The sequence below is a fragment of the Pinus tabuliformis genome, chromosome Q (assembly GCF_031772625.1).
Source record: "Pinus tabuliformis cultivar Carrire ecotype Pingquan chromosome Q, CPIR1, whole genome shotgun sequence".
NCBI lineage: Eukaryota > Viridiplantae > Streptophyta > Pinopsida > Pinales > Pinaceae > Pinus > Pinus tabuliformis.
In genome coordinates this window covers 569,913,303-569,936,390 of record NC_142296.1, presented here as the reverse complement: position 1 = coordinate 569,936,390, position 23,088 = coordinate 569,913,303, and the positions used below count along the sequence as shown (strand labels likewise).

Here is a 23,088-nt window from a genome sequence, read left to right as displayed (position 1 = left end):
CAACTTATGATTAAGAGAATCAATGCAAAGTTGCATGAGGACAGACAACATCTTCGGTTGATGGGAAATGTTGGGCCTCCAAAATGTCATCCTCTTTTACCCTCATTTCCATCATTTTACCATATTTTGTAACTCTTTACCATATTTTGTAGCTCCATAACCCTACATTAATAACCATTTTCATGATCATATAAGTTTATCATTATTATTTTTCAAGTCATTTATTTTAAGTATTCTAAGAGAATTCATGATTAAATATTAGGAAATTAACATGTTTTCATATATGTCTAAAAGTAGTATGAGTTTTATGATATTGTAGGCCTATTTGAGGATTCTAGAAGGGTCATATTTCGCTACTCAACCACAATTTCGAATTTCAATTCCAACTCATGAAGATTTGTGGAATAATTGTAGAAGAGTTGGATCATTGACTAAGCACCTTAAAAGGAGAAAATCATGAATGTTTTGATTTGTATCTCCTATAAAATCTAGGAGAGAATTTTGAGAGGATTTGTATCTCATATTTTTAGGTGATTGGTTGTAACCACAAGAGATAAATGTGGATTTAGGAGAGATTTGAGGATCTATATTTATTGATTAGTTATCTTAAATTTTTGTATAAATAGGAGTGCATCCTTCATACAAAAAGGTTCCAGATTTTAGAGTTCCATGTTCTATACAAGATATGTAATTTGTAAAGTGAGGATAGAGAGGAAGAAAATTGAATTATTGTAATATCTTTGAAGCTTTTCTCCAACTTCATTTTATGGAATACATATTGTTGCTTTGATCTCCAAGTTTTGATAATCATTCGGTGTGCTTGCTGAGGAGTGGAAGGCCCCATCAACCACACTTAGTTATCAATCGGAATACTACTCTTACAAATTTATTAGCAAGAAGTGGATCTAAGTCATTTGTTATTTATCAAACAAAATTGATCCAGGAAGCCGTAGATGCACTTCTCGATAATGGTATCTGCGGACAACACACCTTTTTCATTTGTTGTACATATTGGTAACATTGAGCAATTATGTTATTTCATTTATTTTCATTTTAAGCAAGTGCGATTTTCAATTCAGCAAGTGTGATTTTCATTTCAAGCAAGTGTTATTTCATTTATGCAAGTTTAGTTTAGTTTCTTTTATGTTATTTTGATTCGTGTTGTTTTGTTAAGATTGATTCAATTTCTTTATGTTTGATTTGGATAGGATAGGATTGGATTGATTTAATTTTCTTTGTAATTATTTTCAAGTTTCTTGCATTAGATTAATCTATTCTGAGAAATAATCACCTAATACATATAGTACATGTATACCTCATCAGTTCACAAACCCCGAGTTGACAATTTAATGACAAGGATTTAACTCACAATTAAATCACCCAACACCTGTTGTAGACCAAGTTCTAGTATGATCTACGAGGTAGTTGAGCTCTGTTGGAGAATTGTTGCAGAGTCTTTGGAGGTTGATTTTGGTTGGGTAAGGCAATGTTAAGGGAGTTATTAGCTGAAGTAGTTATAACATTAAGGTGATGATAAGGCCAAGCACTATTGTGGGCAGAGGTGCAGTAAGAACATGGCTATCATGGACCATTTTTGTGACAAGCTTGTGGGAAGCATAAAGTTAGCGTTTAATGCAAAGATTTATATGTCGCATGAAGCAGGCCTTCAAGGTTGTAAAGGCCTATTTGGTTCCAACTGAGTTGAAAATATCTATGTAGCATAAAGAAATCTATAGTGTTGAGTCCAAGCTACTAGATGGCAAAACTTCTCTTTGAACATATAATAAGCCTAAGCAATGACAACTAAATAATGAACAACAAGAGTTGAGGAAGTTTAAGTGCGAGAAGGGTAGACCTCTTTTTGATCAAATATAGATAACTGAAATATAAGAGATTAAGTCTAAAGAGCTAAGTTAAAAAACGTGGTTGAAGAGTAGAAGGTTAAGGTGTATAGGTCAAGTGGATGTGATTAAGCTTGAAGGCACAAACTTGAGGGTTACATGGTTAGATGATAACTCACTAAAGAATTCGTTAAGGTACATAAGTTATTGATGACAGATCCAAGCAACAACTTGAAGACGTAGGTCGGTGCCTACAATCTCCTGTGTTGGTGCTCAGCTAGGGGGATTAATGTCTCTTGTAGGTTGGTCCCTACATTTGCTAAGTTGGTGCATAAGTAGGGGAATGAAATTTCTTATAGGTTGGTGCCTAGAAAAGTAGTATATTAGTGCTTACTTTGTACAAGGAAGTTTACAAAATATTTACAAACCAAAAATGTGTAAGTGTTTCCAATGTAAATATCGTGTGTTTCATTATTTATGTGCATCAAATGTTTTAAAAGATAAAAATAGTTAAAAAGAATGAAATGATTCACCCCCTCTCAATATTTACAACTTCTATGTCCTCCTTAACGTCAAGTAGGAATGCATAGAATCCATGCCCATAGGATAAGTCATTTACTTTCTCTTTATTCAAAGGTTTTTGGTTTCTATGGCTACACATTTCTATTTGGCAAGGACAGGGCCAAAGATAAAAAAAACTAACCAACTAGACCCTTTTTAGCAAAATTCAAGGTCGTACACTTGGCTAAAACCTTGGGTAAATGGACTTCAGGAATCTAATCAAAATTTTAACCACTTTTTCCTGCATAGGGGATGGAATAAGGCGATTCATCAATTCCATGAGGTTTTTGAAGGTTGTGGCAACAAGTACTAAATTAGGAGTACAAGTGGGTTGTTCCCCTAGCATGGGGGGCATGGAAACACTATAAGCAAGAGTGTCGGTGCTAATCTAAGGTTTTTTAGAGCGATTATGGGAAGCCATACTTGACAACATGATCTCTCTTAAAACATGGTGAAAAAATGAGAAGTTTTTTTTTTTAATTAACTTTTGAGGATAATAAAAAATAAATAATACATAATAGTAAATCTCTACGTTAAGTGGAACATAAATTTTGGACTATGTAAGAGGTTTAGTACTCAATGTTCCTTTAAAAATCAATATACTCTACATACATTTTTCTATCTACTTAAATAATAAAATTAATATAAAAGATTTTGGTTATTGAAATAATAAAACAAAGCTATCTAAATAATCTTATTTGTGTTTTTGTCTTCTGATTAAATTCATTCATAAATAAAACTAACATATCTAATCTTTACATTGAATCCATAACCTCAAAATGTCATGTATTTACAACATCTCTAATCTTTATAGTGAACTCATAATGTCAAAGAGTGATAACTCTAAATACATGATAATTTCCACAATGAATCTCCCAGAAGTTAACTACCAAAAAATGAAGTCAATATCCTTAATTGCATACATTATATATATGTCAATTATAAGTTGTGCGATGAAATCTAAAATAATTAGGCATTATTTACTGAGGCACCAAACTTGCCTCGGACGACAAAACTCGTTGGAATTAGGCCAGTTTTCCCTCAAAATATTTGAGATTAAGAGTGCATGAATCTTATTTTTTATGGTGAAAATGCGTTCAACACTATCAAAAACTCCTAAGACACACAAAATCATGAAACTTGATAGTTGTAACCTAGATTTCCCAAAATTTCTGCCAAAATTTATAAAAATCTCACTAAAATTTCCATTATTTTCTAGACAAATTTGAAACCAGATTAAACTACAATAATTAATATAAAAATAAAAAATATTGTTAGGAAATGGTACTTAAACCAAAGGCATCTTTGAAAAGGAAGTTAGGTCGGTTGCTTTGGAAAAGTTTTGTTGAAATTGAGGAAGTTGGATGACATTAAAAAAAGCTACGTGGAAAAATAATCCATATATGTGGATTTTGAAATTAGACTGGTGTCAACGAAATGCATAGGGGACATAAATTTCCCTTTACCGAGGTTGTCGACACAATGTTGTCAGCTTGTGAGAATAGACCTTTCCACTTATTCTTATCTTTTGAATATTTAATTACAACCTATCATTTTTATTTTCTAATTATGATTTTGGATAAGCTTAATTATTCCTTTGATTTTGACCACCTATGGACTTTGAAGAGTTTTGATCAAATTTGTGGACTTTGAAGAGTTTTGATCAAATTTGTTTACTTTAAGCGGAGAAGCAATCTTTTAATTTTTAAATATTTTTTTATTATAATAATATTAAAAACATTTTGAATATTCAAATACATTAAAAATATTTGAGATGTTTCATGGTTTAGAAATAATATTAAAAACACTTTAAGGTAATTCTCACATGTTTTATAACTAAGTTTTCAAAGATTCCTCGACCAAAAAAAATTGTTTAAAAGCCAAATCGATCTATATTATTTTCATGAATTTAGAATATCATTTTAATAATTATAAAGAATTTCAAAAATTTAAAGTGTGACCTGAAAATTTTATTACATTATAAATATAATTTATTTATTAAAGTATAATATTAATTTGTTGTAATTTTTAATGTAATTAGTATAGATCTATTTTAAATATGGATCTAACATGAGTTTAGAGGGATTCAAGTTCTTCGAGTGCAATTTTTTTATGAGCTTACATTATTTAAATGTTTTGTATAGTTATTTAATTTTTTTATATTTTTAATTTTATTTTAGTTGATATGAGTAAAATTTTAACTTTGATGATCGACGAACATCGTTACACTTCATACTGGGTTGTAGAATGAGCCTCTCGACTCAAAAATTATATTTAAAATTTCAAATATTTTTATAATAATTAAATTTTATAATGTTAATGGTTATTATTGTTAATGATTTTAAAATATTAATTAGGGGCAACAAGAGTGAGAGGGGTGATAATTTGCCCCTACGAACAAACCAAGATAAAATATGTGTGAGGCTTAGGAGTGGTCACCAATAATAAGGCATAGTTGCTTTCTTTTTGGAACAGATTTGATCTTGCTCTAACTCTCAGAATAAAGAAAATAAATGTAGTAGGGGATTCCTTTATGGTTATTAGAATGTTCACATCCCCAAATCATCAATATAAAGCTATCAAGTCCTCTCTTATCAAAATAATAAGCTGTATTATGCAAAAATTTGAAGTGCTCTCACTCTTCCATGTTCTACGCCACCTCAATAAGGACGCTGATGAGCTAGTGAACCGTTAAGCGCTTCTGGGAGCAGGTATATACAAGATTGATGGAAAAGATTTGGGTCATCTTCCCATACCATAACAAAATGTTGGCGAGGGAGTATTAAAGACCATCATTGATGGTGCTAACAGAAGGATGATGCGTGGAGGTATTTTGGGCATGTAGGACAAGTGGAGGAAGGTCAGAACACAATCAACACTTGGCATCTCTCCAGAATCCCAAGGCAACAAGTTGCAAGTCATGAAGAGGGTATTAGCTCAACTTAAGGTATCGATAGAGGAGCAGTCTTTTCAACGATTTGGGAGGTCTACATATCGCACGAAGAATTAATGGCTAGGGGATTGGGCAAGGACTCGTCTCGTGCCTCAGGGAATTGGCTACAGGGTTGGGTTCGTAGATCCCTCAAACAAGATGTATATTAATGGGTATGAAGATCGACGATCTGCATGTGATAATGGCACGAGAAGTAAGCAATTGTGCGGAGCAAGAAAGCTACTTATTTAAGGATTCACAATCCACCCTTGAATTATCTGTTGTGTCAAGCTTGGAGCGTAGGTTTGATAATTGTGCGGTCTGGAGAGATTGTGGTATGGCTTCACGTGAAGGCCAAGAAAGGCAATCCTTTGAGGATGATTTGGCTCGGTGGAAAAGGGTCATTGAATTCTTATTTAAATCGATAATGGGAAGGTTGTATCTCATTACACGCCGGATAGAGATGTTGGAGAAAGATCATGCTTCCAATGTTGAGTATACTAACACTAACTTTGAGAGTGTCAAGGTGTCCATGGAGCGGAAGATAGTCAATATGGAAATTGACTTGCTCACTTCTAACTCGGATTTGATCAGTGATAGTATATTTGCAGAGGTTAAGTATATCATAACTGTTGAAAATGCAGTAAGAAATTCCTACAGTAATTTCCCCTTGAATTAAATTAGGATAAAAATTGTAGTTCCACATCACAAGACAACTTATACGAGTTAACTAAGTTAATTTGACTTAGTTGGTTCGGTTAATTCTAGTTGAGGGTCTAACTTGAGTCATGTAGAGTGTCTCCTACTTTTTAGGAGCCCTGGTTAAGTTTATTTTGAGCTGTAATTAATTAATTAAGTTTAACTGAGTTAAAGTCAGTTAAACTAGTTCCAACTGATAGAGGAACTAGTAGGAGGCCAGACAGTGGGGTGTTGCTTCATGTGTTCAACCAGTTAATTGATAATTTAGTCATAAATAACTCATGCATGCCAGATCTGAGAGTTACCCCATTGAGATTAGAGTTCAAGGGCAGTGTACTATCAGTTGTATAATTTTCTGAGTTGTACAGATGGTGCATGCAGTTAGAGGAAAAGCCTAAAGGAACTATGCAATCCAATGGAGGAAAATTCCTATTAAATAGGGGCCTAATTCCTTGTTGAAAAACAAAAGGAAGTGGGAGCTTGGAAGCCTAGGAAATTGGCTAAGTGTTGGCCAGAGTCAGTCTAGGAAGCAGTGAGATAGATAGAGATAGTGCAAAGGTTGCTCGGGCTTGAAATCATTCTAATCTTCTCATATTTTATGACTAATGCAATATATAGATACATGGGTTTTTAGTAGTGGCTTTCCCTAGGAAATCATTGTGTAATGTGTCGATTGAATTCTTTCTCCTATATACTTCATGGTTTCTCGAACGATTAATTGTTTTCGCTTATGAGTAGAGTAGATTCAAGTCCTTTCTTTTAGAAAATTACGTAAGAAGTTTGAATGTACAAGGAATTTCTACATCGCATAAGAGCGGAAATCACTCTAGAAGAGAAGAATACGAGTTTGTCCTTGCAAGTGAATAGAATATACAGAATCATTCTTCAAAGCTAGCAGAATGTCACTCTATGGATTGAGACTCGAGTATGCCCTTGAGGGTAGTTCGAATTAAATTTCCTGGAAGGACATGATGGAGGTAGTGTTGGAAGATAATCAGCTGAAGGAATTCATAGATCATGATATCCCAAAGCCTCCAACATCTGATGCTAAAGATCTAGCAAAGTGGAAGAAGAGTGTAGCAAGAGTCAGGAGGATCATCCTGGAGGGTGTAAGAGACCACATATTCTTGAAACTACATGGAAAAGAGACTCCCTTTGCTTATATGGAATACCCTCAATGAGCTATTCAGAAATAACAGTGAAGCCAAGAAACTTGAACTAATGAATAATTGAGGATTGAAGACAATGGGTATGAGGTAGTCTTCAGAGATGGGAAGGCCTACCTCAAGCATCTTGCTTCATGTCAACTCAAGCAATTTGGTGTTAGGGTCAAGAGCCTCTACACATTAGAGGAAGAGGCATGCACAATCTTAAGGAGCAAGGCAAGGATTAGAGATGTTTTTGTTGAGAGGGAGCGTGATTTAGCTCTCAAGAGGAAGCCTCAACCAGTTAACAGTTGGGTTGACCACGAGGATGATGACGAAGAGGATAAGTCAGAGACCTCTAGGAGGAGGAGAGTTCGAGCCAAGTGGGTAGAGGGAGCACATGCAACCATACCTCCAAGTGTGAGGTGGGGCAATGTGAAGCAATAGTCTCAAGAATTGCAAAAATTTGGGCAGGGTCTATTGAGGATTTTTTGGTCTCATGGATCATTACCTTGCTACGAGGGCCCATAGTATTCAGTAGTAGGAGGATCAATGTCAATCAAATACTAAGGACTGTAGAGCAGTGTTGACAACAGAGTAGGAGGCTCAGTAGCAGAGTCAACAACAACACAGTTTTCCCAGTAGACAGGGATCAGTGTCAGTCAGATAGTGAGGAGTGTAGAGCAGTGTTGACAATAGAGAAGGAGACTCAGTAGCAGAGTCAATATTAGCATAATTTTCCCAGTAGATAGGGATCAATGTCAGTTAGATACTAAGGAGTGGAGATCAGAGTTGACAGCAGAGCAAGAGGCTCAGTAGTAGAGTCACCAATAGTACAGTCGCAGACACAATTGATTCAGTTTGTTTGTTTTTTATGATTTTCAGTTGCAAATGTTGCAGTAGCAACAACAACAATGAGAAATGTTGCATGCAATACATTCCAAAGGTGTTGTATCGAGGTAAATGTGAAACCATTTCTTGCTAAAAGGCAGCGTTAAAAATGCAGCAAGAAATTCCTAAATTAATTTTCCCTTGAATTAAATTAGGAGAAAAATTGTAATTCCACATCAGAAGACAACTTGTACAAGTTAACTAAGCTAATTTGACTTAGTTGGTTCAGTTAATTCGAGTTGAGGGTCTAACTTGAGTCATGTAGAGTGTCTCCTACTTTTTAGGAGCCCTAGTTGAGTTTAATTTGAGTTGTAATTAATTAATTTAGTTTAACTGAGCTAAAGTCAGTGAAACTAGTAGGGGGTCAGACAATGGGGTGTTGCTTCATGTGTTCAATCAGTTAACTGATAATTCAGTCATAAATAACTAATGCACGTCATATATGAGAGTTACCTAGTTGATATTGGAGTTCAAGGACAATGTACTATCAGTTGTACAATTTTTCGAGTTGTATAGGTGGTGCATGTAGTTAGAGGAAGAGCCTAAAGGAACTACATTATCCAGTAGAGGAAAATTCATATTAAATAGGGGCCCAATTCCTCATTGAACAATGCAAGGAAGTAGGAGCTTGGAAGGCTAGGAAATTGGCTAAGTGTTGTCCAGAGTTGGCCTAGGAAGCAGTGAGATAGATAAAGATAGTGCAGAGGTTGCTCGGGCTTGAGCAAAGCATTGTAATCTTATCATATTTCTTGTCTAATTCAATACACATATAGTAGGGGTTTTTAGCTGTGGCTTTCCCTAGGAAATCATTGTGTAATGTGTTGATTGAATTATTTCTCTTGTTTTCTTTGTGATTTCTCGATCGATTAATTGTTTCGGTTGATGAGTATAATAGATTCAAGTCTTTTGTTTTAGAAAATTACATGAGCAATTTGAATCTACAAGGAATTTCTAGAATGATGGGGGAGACGACGTTGTTGGAGCTGGACTAAGTGGCCAAGGCAAAGAAGTCAGCGAGGACACAGGGAAGTCGAACTTGGCTAATGTTTTTTTATGTACTATCGTTATGTGTTGCTCTTAGGTTTGTTCTTTCGGATTTATGGTATATATCAATGTTTTGTTATAGTTTATATGGCTCGTAAGGGGAAGAAAATAGACTTATGGTTGTGCTGAGATTGGAAGCAACTACACAGACCGAAGCCTGTTTTGATATAGTGATGTGAGAACAGTTATGGTCATGTAACCCATATTTTGAATACAAAGATTAGGTCCCATTTTAAAAAAATGATTTTAAAATATTAATTATTAATTTTTTATTATAATATTTTTATTAAATTGTAATTTTGAATTATTATAATTAATTTGTTTATTGATTTTCAATGAAATCACAAATTAAGAAGGGAGTTGTCTTTAAGTGCGACTTTTTGGAGTTTCCGTTGGATTTATGGTCGGAATCCGATGGAAATTTTTTATGGTGAAATCTTTATTTATGTTGTTTAAACTAGTTTTTTGACTTCATACATGGATTCAACGCGCTGAAAATCCTTGGGGAACTTCGATTGTACAAAGTTCTCCCATCAAACTTGTGATTTCAATGAATCCCTACCGGATTCTAGACAAATTAGATCTAAAAATCCACTGGAAATTTTTTAAAAGTCACACTTAAAGACAACTCAATTAAGAAGGTTATTATAAACTCCTTGTATTTTATTATGGAAATCATTTTAGTGATAATGCAAGAGACTCTCTACCATGAGAATTTTAAAATCAAAATTTATGCAAATATATGAAAATATGTTTTTGTCCAAAACTGTAATTATCTAGTAGAGTAACATGCCAAGGTTGACAAACCATATAGTACCTATGAAAACTAGAAACTAGCAAACTATCATAAGATCTGGGAAAAAATTGAGGTTCCACCTCAATAAGCCATTCAACGTGTTTATTGGTTGTCGCTGGGCTAAATCATGGAGATAGGGACGCTTCAATGCTCTTCATTATACTCCTTATATCATTCATCTGGAGTTGTGTTTCATTGAGCATGAGAATAATTTAATCCTTAGCATCATTTTGTTCTAGGAGCACCTTGCCTAGTAATGTCTTGATTTTTGAGTAGAGGTCTATAGTGTGAAGATACTTGTTTTGTCATCCTCTAGTATGCCCTATATCAAGAACCCATGCAACAACCTCTGAAATAATTTCAGTATCCGATAAACATTCTCTTTCTTCAACTACTTCATGTTTGACCTCTTGAAGTTCATGTTGAATGTCCGTAGGAATTTGAGCTCGAAGCAACCTTTCCTGAAGAGTCCACTCTAAATTCAACATGGATCACCCTCCTAATATCTATGGTTGTTGGCTCCTCTTTAGCTTTGGCCTCATTGGTGCATCATAGATAACACTAAGAGCATGTATGGAAATAGGGAATGGTTCACGTAGAGGAAGGGGTAACAAGAACCACACAAAAGGCATAAGGAAGGTCAGTCACGAGAATGCAAGCTCATAACCCACTCAAACAACTCTGTTGAGCCTCAACCTTGCACTCACTTAGCTATCTTCCCAATAGTCTTTTCCCATTCACTTCTTCCTTTTTCCATCTTTTCCTCCATTAACTTGTTCAAATTATTGCATTAACATGTCTTTTTATCATGGTTTGTTAACTATGCTAATGTTTGACTGTTTGATTAGAATTTTGGAACATATACAGCAATTCCGCAGCTGATCAGCAATTCCGCAGCTACTCAGAGATTCCGCAGCCTTTTTGTTGTTTGATATACTCCACGTGTCTTCTTAAGGAACGGGCCACATGGGCACGTTGGGATGGATGAACACATGGATCGTATGCTATTGGTTGAGTCAAACCAGTCACGTATGCCCTTGGTCAACGCAGGTGTTCCCTCGGTCAAACAGTCAAGTTCTAGACGGTGGCACGGGAGCCGTGAGCAGCTGAGACACGGAACCGTAGCTGGCACTTCCTCCACGCCACGAGGACAACAAAAGACAGGATCCAAACATAGATTTACTTCCCATGATGATCGTTTCCTCCAAACGTGCACGGAGTTGCCTGCGTGTTGCTGCATAAGTTAATTAGTTAAGACTGCGTGTTGCTGCGTAGTTAATTAGTTAGGCTGTAGTTGCTTAGTTCACGTAGAGGGTAGTTTGCCCCTGCGCCTATAAATAAAGCGTGTGCCAACGCTTATAGATTAGCTTTTTGAATATTGTAAGTGCTGCGCTTATTTTGTTATCAAAACTCTGTTTTAGAAGGCTGTTTCTACAGCACTTGTTCACTGTATTTTGACATGCTGGTTTTATAAAAGAAGACTGTTTCTGTTCACCTTTTCGTAGCTGATCTTTAGCTGGTTGCGTGGATGGAGGGCCCCCATCTATGACAACCTGTGTACATAGTGTTTGATTTCATTTTCCTGCCTTCAGCAATTTTTATTTCTTTCATCATGTATCATAGTGTACAGTTTGATTTCATGTCATTTCATTTCCAACATTTATTTTAAACTGATCAGTATTATTTTCTGCAGGTTTTAGCCCGGGATTATGTGTCTTGTGTATTTGCTTTATATCTGATGGTATTTTCAGTTGTCATATTCATAGGTTGCTGCCTTTACTCTGTTTTTCTAGCTTAATTTCTAGTTTAGTTTCTCAAGCTGTATGTTAACACATTGATGGTCTCCTTATCATAAGTTGTTCATCTTTAAGAGATCAGAATACTAATAAATTACAACTTTCTTTGAGTAGCTTTTGGCTTATATCACTAACTCTTTCTTCACTTGTTACACATAACAATGTATGTTGGAAGCAGAATGCTGGAGAAAGGCACAGTGGTGTTATAATTTGTCATTTAGAGCTTTATCACTTTTTAGACTTATCTCTAACTACTTCCTAATCGTGTTTTACATAGTACTATATGTTGGAAGCAGAGTGTTAGGAAGAGAAGAACATTATCATTGGTCTTTGAAGTGGTTTTTCTTACCTTTTTATTTGCAGCAACATGAGTAGTGACTAGTGCCATTAGAAAGTGGTTCTTTGCTTTCAGTTCATTTCAAGTTATTTATTTCTTTCCATTTCTTTCTTTGCAAAGTTTAGAAGGTAGTTAGGAAACACCAGCTACACACACTCACTCATTTAGAAATCACCTTACACACACTATCACTCATCTGTTTATAAAATTATCACTCCATCTTAGGAAGTTAAATTGACCACAAACAACACCCCCAAACGACAAAAAGATCTAAGAGGTTGCTTAAGTACATATAGTACACCTTCACTTCATCAGCTTACGAGCTCCTGGTTGACAATTTATGATAGCAATTTAGACAACACTAAATTGACTAAACAAACTCCAACAGTGCAAGGCTAAACCATTTTTGGAGAAGGTGAGGGGCAAAAGTTAAAGACTAAAACAAAAATTTATCCACAATAATCCATGGAGGAAGGAAAGGACAAACAATCAAACTGTAGGAGTAAGGGGGAGACTTCAAATCCATAGAATCCTCTATGCCCAAGGAAAGTGAATAAGAGGAGGATATCACCATCAGAGTGATGACTAGGAGTGAATACAACCTCATTATGTTACATGCTAGACATTATTACCACTCCTACCTCTTATGTGAAGGTAATCACAATGATACATGATTTGCCATTCATTGCTTGGTGGGATAACAATCTTGCCTCCCTCCCACTTGTAACATACCTTGTCACCCCACACATGGATGAATTATTGTAATCTTTATTTTTAATGTAAAAATGCATTTAAACTTTATAAATATTCTTTTATTTTTCCAAATGAAAAAACTGTAATTTCATTTATTTATAGAAATGGTAAAATTACATTATGTATATGCACATCATCGGTGCATTCAAAAAATGGTTTGGAAATTTGAGCCATCTTCGACCATAATTACAAAAAATCATATATCATCCATTACAAGTTGTATGTAGAGAGCGGGTAGATGTTGTCTAGATAACTGTGAAGCATAAAGAATTATTCAAAAATAGATAAAACTTGACGCAATAAATTAAGTCCTTGTTGCCCCGGAAGGTAAATCCTTGTATGGTCTGTGACAGAAAACATAAATAGAAATACCCTATTGTTGTTGCATAATATCTCAAGGACTTTATTCCATTAATAATCCTTCTTTTGAGAGGCGGTATGCTTCCTTGTTCCTTTCCCTGTAGATGTGAGAAGATGAAAAGAAATTAAAAGAGATTTTAAGCCATATTGCTTCTTCCAAAATAGGCAAGAGTAAAATATTTTTGCATGTTTGGGTGTTGTTGAGCCAGTTGATTATTAGCATGGAATCACCATATACTTGGATATGTGTACAACCTTTTGCTAAAGAAAATAGAAGCATATTCTTGCAAGTCATGATTTTTTCCATGTTATTAGACCATGTGCCAAAACCCATTTTAACAAGGAAAAAAATGTGATTTTGAGAGGAAGAGAATGAATCTCTTCCACTGTTCTACCCTAAGTTGCTTGAATCCATGTCAAAATAAGCCCATGGTTTAGAATGATCAGGATTTTCTGGTACAATTACTTTGGGAGGGGTGACACCCTTTTCCTAAGGGAAGTGTTCTTAGATAGTTAGAGATTCAACAACACTATACAGTTTAGGAATGGAAGGTCTACCTTGGAAGATGGCTCTATTTCGGGCCAGCCATACCCCCATCTTATGATCAAGGGTAGTGCTTTATAGGCCTGACAAGACAAGTTTGAAATCCAAACCTTCTAGGCCCCCTTCAAATCCTCCCCTACGCATACCCCTAAGTGACCTACAACCTGTTTGCAATCATACCATGCCTTCTAATAAAAGGGACATATCACAAAGATGTTAGTTGCATATTATTCATCATTTTTGCACAAAGAACACCAACCTAGCCCTATTTCTTTATTTCTTTTTATTTTTTTTCTTTGAAGGATGTCCCAAGTGGGAACCTTATTTTCCAACAGACACCATATGAAAAGTTTTTATTTTGCAGAGCACTTGGCTTTCCACAATGCCTTCCACCACCACTTTATAATGACATCATCTTTGACAACCATAAGAGAGATGTGTCCAAGTTTTGTGGGAGAAGATATCTTTTTAAATATTCTTATATTTTGCTATGTTATTATTTAATATTTATAATTCCATTAAAATAATTCTTATCCTAGATCCAGGTGGCACATTGGCGGCAAATCCCTTTCAACAAAGGCATTAAACTTTGACATGATGGCAAGCAATAAGTGGCATCCATGTGACTTCAATGCCCACAGTTTAACAACTATGACAACACCCTTGAATTGTTCAGCTCACTTGCTTTGCATCCACCTTGTGATCTCCCATTATTTCTCTCTGATGCTCCATTCAACTCACGTACCTATCCCTCAGCCTTTACAAACTCATTGGCTTCATGACCCTCCCTTGTTTTATTCCATGTCCAACGCTCTCTTTGTGTGGCTCTGTCATTCTCCTGTCCCTCCCGACATTGTCCTGCACCTTGGTTTCACTCTCTGTATACCTCAGTCTGTTGATATGATCTGAGAACGTAGAAGAGCCAAACCTGGTGGTCATGGTCGAGGGCGTCACCTCAAAATCCATTGATTGATGAGAATGTAGAGCTATTTGACCTCGACATTCTGGATCATATCCATCACACAATCTCTTCACTGGAAATCGAGGAAAGGAGATGCATAGGTGACAAACATTTGGTCATCAAGAATTTTTTTGGCTTATCACTTGTGGACTCAAGAGCAAGCCAGAGAAGGGGAAAATTTGAAAATGGTGGAAGCCAATTCTCAAGTTAGCAATATTCATCAATCTTTGCACCATTTACCTAGATGTATTGTCATTTCCTTTCCACCTGTCCCCTTTCATCTTCTTCCTCTAGCTCACAGGGTGTCTCCGACACCCATTCCTCCTCTCATCCATCTCATTCCCTTTTTCTCAAGGTAGATGTTATGCAACTCCAAGGGCATGTTATTCAAAATGAAAAGAGGGAATCGAATCAGTAAGAATCAAGCTCGCATGGTTGCCTCATTATGGAGGAAAAGTTGGAAGATGAAGCGACTCCTACAACTATTATAAAGGAACAAAAGGTTTCATCAAGCTCCAAAGGCAAGCATGTGGTCCGACCAAACAATCTATGCTTTTCTTGCTCCATCTCTCTTTAGTTTTATACACAACACTTATGTAAACAATCACAAGAAATTTTGTAACTCTATAAACAATTATTTTTGCAATCTTCTCTTGCACTTTGCATGGACTATGCACTATCAGACATATGCTTTCATTGAGGGATCATCCGTTTCCCCTTCGTGAGTAGATGGTCTAAAATTTGCTACTCTTGGCGTTACTATGGCCCTAGGTTTATCAACGATCTCATGCTTGTACGTTATCTAATCAATTTTTGCTAATATAAAGTCTCTCATTTGCTTAAAAACAAAATCTTACCTTAAAAAGGAAAAATATCAATTTTAATTTTCAGTATTTAAAATATTTAAATTACATTCAAAATTTATCTCATTAAATTATTTAAAACCACCATAGATCCATTTGAATTGAGGATTTACCAAGAGTTAAGAGGGATAAAAGATCTCAAGATGCAAACCTTTTTTTGAGTGTAGAACTTGAGGAAACGTTCACACCTTGATAAATTTGATTCTTCTCAATACTTGCTAGATCTAGAATTAAAATGGACATATATTGGTTCTTAATAACATTATTTATATTTTATATAAATGTCACATTCACATCTCTATGTATAGACACATTCTCATTTTTATTTTTATTAAAACTATGACAATGCATACATACATATATTTTGTGGGGTAAATATTTTATTGCCTTCCAAATTGAGATTTACATGGATAAGTTGGTGATTTTAAGCAATCTTTCACTATGGAGATCATACCATAGCCAAAAGTACACTCTTCTATAAGAGGCCAGTGATATTGTGCTTTACAAAATGAGAAGACAAAATGAGAAGAGAGTGCATACAAAGAAATTGACCAGATTGGCCTATAAATATAACTATTTGGTTCAGAAACAAAATGGGCAAGAGCATAACTAACAAGTCTAGGATTCAAAATTTATAACAACCACCTGAATTGGTTCTTCAATGTCATTGGGGGTGTTGCCAACTAGTGGAGGAATGCTTAGATGATGCTTGATGTTGCTCATACTTTGATCAATGTCCCATAGATGCCTATGGAGGTGTTTTAGGGAGTGTAGAATGTCAACTTTGTGCTCAGTATGGTTTAGTAGTATTCTTCCAAGAAGGAACTTCAAATGCCAGTACAAATCAATGACGTGCACATATTGGTTAAAGTTACTACGAGTCTACCCCATATTAGGTATCTGATCATCCAAGTCCACTAAAACTTTAGCGTATGAAAGTTATTGTCAATGGGAGGTCCCTTCCCTTTCCAAGCGAGCCAGTTCCTCCTAGGTTGGTTCTCAGGTGACGTCCTGAAACTGATTAGCGGACTCTTGAAGCCTATGATGTGGATGTATATGTCCTAAAGAGGCATGTTCATGATAATAAGATACCACTTGGTGGATGCGTGCATTGATGAGGCATGCCGCCAAACCAACCACTGAAACCATGACAGACAAAGGATATGGGCATTAACTACAAGAAAGGGAGCCTCAAAGAAAACGGGGAAGGACATGTAACCAAGGATACCAAGTAATTCAATGGAGGGGAGAAGAGAAGCCACTAGCTAGCCACAGGGGGAGTAAGAAGGTCATTTAGAAGGATGAGAGTGGACAATGAACTGGCCAAGGAGGGTGGCATCAGGAGTTAAGCCACTAAAAAATGAGGGGTAGAAGGTTGGGAAAAAAACCAGGATGCAAGGAGGATAATAGAAATGTAGGGTCGTAGAGAGCTCAAAGAGAGAAATGGATAGCTGAAGGAAGCCAATGAATGAGAATTGAAGGAAAGATTAAGCGAAAACCTGAGAAAGCCGAGCCAGGGGGTGCTCAGTAAGTGAATGCCACGTAGGGAGGAGAGGAACTTGCTATTGCCACTTGCTTCAAGCCGAGCATTCCAGTCTGTATGCTGAGAGGATGAGTTCAGGAAATAGAAACATCAACCTTGAGCTTGCCAGCGACAGAGATAAACAAAGTAGCCAAGTAGCGTTGAAACCACTAGATGATGCAACCATTTTTCAACTAGCAGTGACAAAGCCTTACCGCGCTTCACCAAGGTGAGTTGACCATAGCCCTTCATGGAGGGAGCTCAAGACAAATGTTAGAGATATAGACCATAAGGTGTGGTGGTCAGCAATGACAAGCGTATTAGCTCACACCAGAGGGAGGGCCATGTTTATAAGTAAGCGAGTGCAATCCATTTACCATGCAAGGACAAAACCATCCGACTAGAGCAGCTGTGTCGTAAGGCATTTGTAATGCATGGCCTTGGGATTAGTTGGTGTGTAATGCTCACAATACATATATGTAGATACGTATGTGTTTGGCATTTTTCTTTGACATGTTTTATGATTTTTTTAATTTAATTTTTTAATGTTATATGCATAACATTGCTTATATATAGCTTTGAAAATTATAATTATTAAGTTTTTATATGTTAATTAATTAAAAATAATATGAAAATTTGAAATATTATGATTACTAACATGAATATCATCATGAAAAAAGACAAACTAAAAATTGATATTTACAAAACATGGTATGTAAGCAGGCTTAAGGAATTGGGGTTAAGCTGAGAACCCCATTCTCTTTAAGGTTTCCTTTTGCTAGATGGAACACCCCCCCCCACCCAATTCGTGAGGAGGTTTACCTTGTTGTTGTTGTGCATATGAATATGAATAAATGATTCAGAGTGAAAGCTTCCTAACATATTATAGATCCTTTTTACAATAGCTTGGAGGTTGATGTTAGATGGAAGAGAGCCGTTGATGAGGTGAAACAAAACAATGGTAGAGTCACCAATGATAATGAGATATTGAATGTTTCTCTTCATCGCCAAAGAGAGACCTTGCATAAGTGTGTAGGCATTTATTTAGTTGTTTGTGGCAATTCTTAGACCCTAAGAGAAAGGATATTCCCATTGATCACTAGGGTGATGTACGATTTCCACCCAATATATATATATATATAAATAAACATTATTTTATGAAATATAATACTAACAAAAAATAATGATGATACATTATTCGTTATCATTATATTTCATAAAATAATGTTTATATATATATATATAATAAATAATATGAATCATTATTACTTAAATTTAATTTAATGTGATAGGTTTATTATGATTTTTTTAAGAAATGGTTTATAATTTTATTAATAAAAACAAAATTACATTACAATAAGTTAAATTGAATCTATTTTTTATTATCTTTTAAATTTAGTCATTATTACATTTTATTATTATTATTTTTTGATTTAAGACTTCATGATAACATTTTAGGTAACACTTTACTATAATATGTCTCTCATATTAGGCTGTAAAATGCCTCTCAACACCACAAGATGATTTCATTAACCAATTTGGTGTTTAGCTTCCCTATAGCCTTAAAAATAAATTAGAAATAATAAATAATAGTAAACTATTTGATATATAATAACAAATCATTCATAAATACTAGACCTTCTTCTTTGAGGGATAAGGGGGACACATCTTCAAGCAATAATTTGATTGCTAATTTGTTGGGAGCACGTTTTGTTCTATCCTCCACCTAGGTTTCATTTTTGTATAAGGACGTTTCATTTTTGTATAAGGACATATTTGCCCTGTTGTGAAAAATTCCAAAAATAAACAATCCCCTTTTACAACTATATCTTGACTCTTGCTAAATCATAAATTATTAATATAAATAATTATAAATATTTTAATTTTAAATCTCACCATAATTACTCTAATATATTATAAACTACCGCGATCTAAAAAAATAAAATACTCTAGATATTCAATCTCTAACTATAATAACAAAAAAAACATATTCTTATCATTAAACACATTGGAATAAGATGATAAGATTAAAACACATAACACATTTATATTAGGTTACTCGAAGTCTTCGATCCTTGCAATTGTTTTGAAGAAAAAACCAAAAATTTCCCTTTCAGTTTCAATTCCTCGGTCGCTCGATTCTTCAACTATATCGTCACCTTCTTGTCCCTTCCTATATTTGGACACCTAAACCCCCGCATTCCCTATTTTTCCCGGACTCTTTCTTGGTACCTCTTGCAAACCCAAACGTCAAACACACAATTATCATTGAATTTTCAGCCTCCTAGAGTCCTCGAGCACATGAAGGGCCTTGCAAGAGTCAAATTTTAGGTGGAAGCGACTTGTGGGTGCTTTCTTTGGAATTTGGGTGCAGGGATTGTACAGTTTACTTCTGCTTTGAGCATGGTGATACTGTAGAGTTTGGGAGAAAGTGGGAGAGTCACAAACAGTCGACGGAAAGAGGAAGAAAGATGCAGCAACACCCAATGCAGGGGCACCAGATGCAGCCCATGATTCCGACATTTGCCACAGCCAACATCACTACAGAGCACATCCAGAAGGTATTTTCCAGCCCTTTTAGGTTCTAACTTGAAACTTCTGTTTCCCTTAGCTCTAGGGGTAAATAAATTTTGACTCCGCCAGAATTGAACTGGTCACTACCCATTTGCAGATTTTGCTTATTGTATAAGTCATGTGAGTCCACAGGAATTGAGCCGACGGCCTGCGCTGCCAGGACTGGTTTAACTGAATCATCCCTCCCCCCTGTGTAATATATACGGAGTGGAGTCCAGATTTGAACTTTTGACCACTCAGTAATCTTACACAACAATCAAATAATCCACGGTTGAAGGCCTATAAGATTACCACCTCTGAATATAGTTTTATAATGTTCATTACACTGCAGATTTTATGCAAGTACATTGTTTTGCAGTTTGGGCCTAGTCATAACCTGTAATTATGCTTAATGTTGCCTGTAAAGCTCCTACTGTGATACAGAAAATATGAGTAGAAATTGAACGTACGATGACTCCTGCAAGATTGAGAGTAGAGCAGAATAAAGTAATTATTACTGTGGAACACAATCCCATCATAGGGATATGGTACTGTCGTAATAACTTGTAACTTAACATGAACAACAACCACAAGCCAGAAAGGGCTCACAAGGCATAACACCAACACTGTTGGCGAAGTTTGCACCGGAAAGGAGGAGGATTGTATCATGTATCACATCAACCCAGGGACTTGCAACCTGAAGGCAGCGTCTGTGACAGGGGTGAATTTGTCTTATTTCCTAGTAGCAATTCAACATTTTACATAATGGAGTGTTAATCCCACTGCTAATTTGTCATATCACCTTTGCCTCTGATCGTATTATCCTTGATAATTGATGAGAGATTGTGCAAGGACTACTCTTTTATAATTGTCTGTAGAACTCTTTGATGAAATTCGGGGGATTTCCTTTGCTGCAAAGCTATGCCCAGGGATCTATCTGCAAGATTTCTAGCCTAGTTATGTGTAGAGAATGAAAAATAAGAAGACAAGCACATGCTAGTAGCCCTCTGCTACCTTCTCCACATGGGAAAACAAGAAGGAAGGACAGTTTGTTCTCTTACCACCGAATTGTGACTGTTAAACATGGCTGTGTAGGTTTGTTTACGTTTTCTTTTGCAGAAACCGTGCTTAGGTAAGCTCGGTGAAGTTTTATAAGCCCATCAAGCTTTTTTCACATAGGGATAGGGTGTCTAGGACAATTGGTGGATCCTTTGACGAAGCTCATACTGGAAATCAAGTATATGGTGTTTCCTTGTTTTGGGTTGCTCCTTCTGGTTTTTTGCTAGGAATCTAACCTAATTCTCATTATTATGGGTTGCTCCTTCTGGTTTTTTGCTAGGAACCTAACCTAATTCTCATTATTAATAATTAATTATAATATGCACATTGCAGAGTGGTGTTTTCATGTGAAGCCATGTTATTTGTGACATGTATAAGGTGGTCCTCTTGACTCTCAGAATTACCAATCTGCCATGTATCTTTTTTTTTTTCCAAGGGAAATTTCACAGGAAACCCAAGGGATGCTTCCCCACTTTCAAGGATGGCATCCTTTATAAACCTGTTGTATAGACTAGTATGCCTCATCCAGGGTGATTCAATCCAGCCACTTGCTGCCAAGGCACTAGCTAAATGCCTAGTAACATTTGGTGACAAGTTACAACTGGTTGAGCTAACCCCTTGGATTTTCTACAATGTGTCTATGATTATATAAAACAGTTCTGTAATATTTGCATTCTCTACAAATGTTCCAGTATGTGTATCACTGATCCATATCATTTTTTCTGTGTCAACCTGCTTTCTGGAAGTGTTGCTGGAAAAATTGATGGTAACCTAACTATTCACTGCAGATTTCAACCCCAATGAGCTATTCACTCACAAGGGTGCATTGCTTGGGTTTGATTCTAATTGATGCTTGTCTACAGAGGAGTTTTGAAGTCTCTCCCATCAGTGTTGAAATTTACTTTGTGATACACATATCTGCACTTCTGAACAAAATCCTACCTGAAAACTGTCTAAATATCTTTCAAAATAGGAGAAAGTAAATACTCACCAATCTGCACTATAAATTGAAAAGTGCAGACACAGCATAATGCAGACATTCAGAACAGCAAAATGAGTAACCTTAAATATGCACAAAAACACTGTTCTGTAAATTATGATAGTAAGTAGATAGCAGAATTACACATTTCTTTCTATTATTCAAGAAAGAAGAATTACAATGCAATATCTCAAACCCCTTTGTATCTCACTATCCCAGTGGTGCACACCCTCTCTCCTTTACAGACTAGGAAAGCTAGGGTTTACAATAAATGATAACTGCTCCTGTGGTGCACCTAGGCTAGAGAATAACATAAACCTTACCTTAATCCTAATCCGCTAGAGTAGTCTGCCTCATGCATGGCTATCCTTACCTAGGATAGAGTGCCCACTAGAAAAGATAACAAGCATGCATACATACATCACTCTCCTCAGAACCCGTGCCTCTGTTTCTCAAAACCTCCCTCATGCACAGCACACAATCCAAACGTGGATTTACACTTTCTAAACTGAAGTGAAGTGCATCTAACTGGAGATAAGAAAAGAACACTTTCTATATAAAGAAAAAAATTGGCCTTCTATAAACAGCAGCAACTAAAGGTAACCTCTGCGTTCCTAAGACAAGGCATGCATGTTACAAGCATGTGTGCATCTCACCCACAACTTTTTACTTGACTGCTGCTGCATCTAGTCTAAAGCTCCCTCCTTTGTTAACTTTGCCTTGACTTCAACCCTGCAATCTGCACAGGAATCAAGGTGAACAGGAACTGCTGAAGCATGCCAATCTGCTGAACGATAATCAACTTTGGAGCAACCAGGTAAAGGTAACACTCCCTTTTTGTGAGGAAGGTATTCTCCACCAAATTAAGTCCTACCCTCTTCATCTTGAACCTCAAAAATATTTAAGTGTCCTTCCCTTGTTTGAGGACTTCATAAAAAAATACATGCTTGGAAATTTGGAATCAATCACTGGTTCAACAGTGCATTTTGGAACTGTGTTCTAGACATCATACTCTTTTATCATAGCATCTTGTAGTCTTGTTAGACATGCTTTGCTCAATGATAAAAGACATCAGTGTAACATAAGTAGGAAAGTTCTTAGGAGGATGACTCATCCAAAAAGAAGATTTTGTTGTTCTCATAGAGTCCTGTGCCCCTGTAAAGTCTGGGTAAGCCATCTTGGCTTCATGGTTAAACTAGATGTTTAAGATGCCTCTGTTCCTTCACTGGAACTTTGCTAATCTGAATTGTTATACTGTGAGTCCCTTGATAATCACAGAGTCCGAGACCACATTGATATGAATTGTAAACCTTATTTATTGATGAGAAGTTGGCATGATCCATGAATGAGTTGTCAATGAGATCTAGATCTTGAAGTGGTCAAGTTCATGTATTATAAGTTAAGATCATGTGATCAATACAATGTGAGAAGAGAATGGCAGGTAGCCTTTTC

General features: G+C 35.9%; 1 protein-coding gene across 2 annotated transcripts in view; it reads left to right on the top strand.

Annotated features, from left to right (window-relative positions):
- The first annotated feature begins 19,244 nt into the window (after positions 1–19,244).
- LOC149220731 (GRF-interacting factor 1-like) overlaps positions 19,245–23,088 on the top strand; it is an 85,133-nt gene continuing 81,289 nt past the window's right edge. Inside the window, exon 1 of one of the 2 annotated variants that reach the window (XM_089384899.1) lies at positions 19,245–19,606. In XM_089384899.1, coding sequence (XP_089241025.1) covers positions 19,517–19,606 — 90 coding nt within the window. In that variant the 5' untranslated portion in view covers positions 19,245–19,516. The remainder of the gene's footprint in view (positions 19,607–23,088) is intronic. The other variant, XM_089384900.1, reaches the window with a different exon arrangement.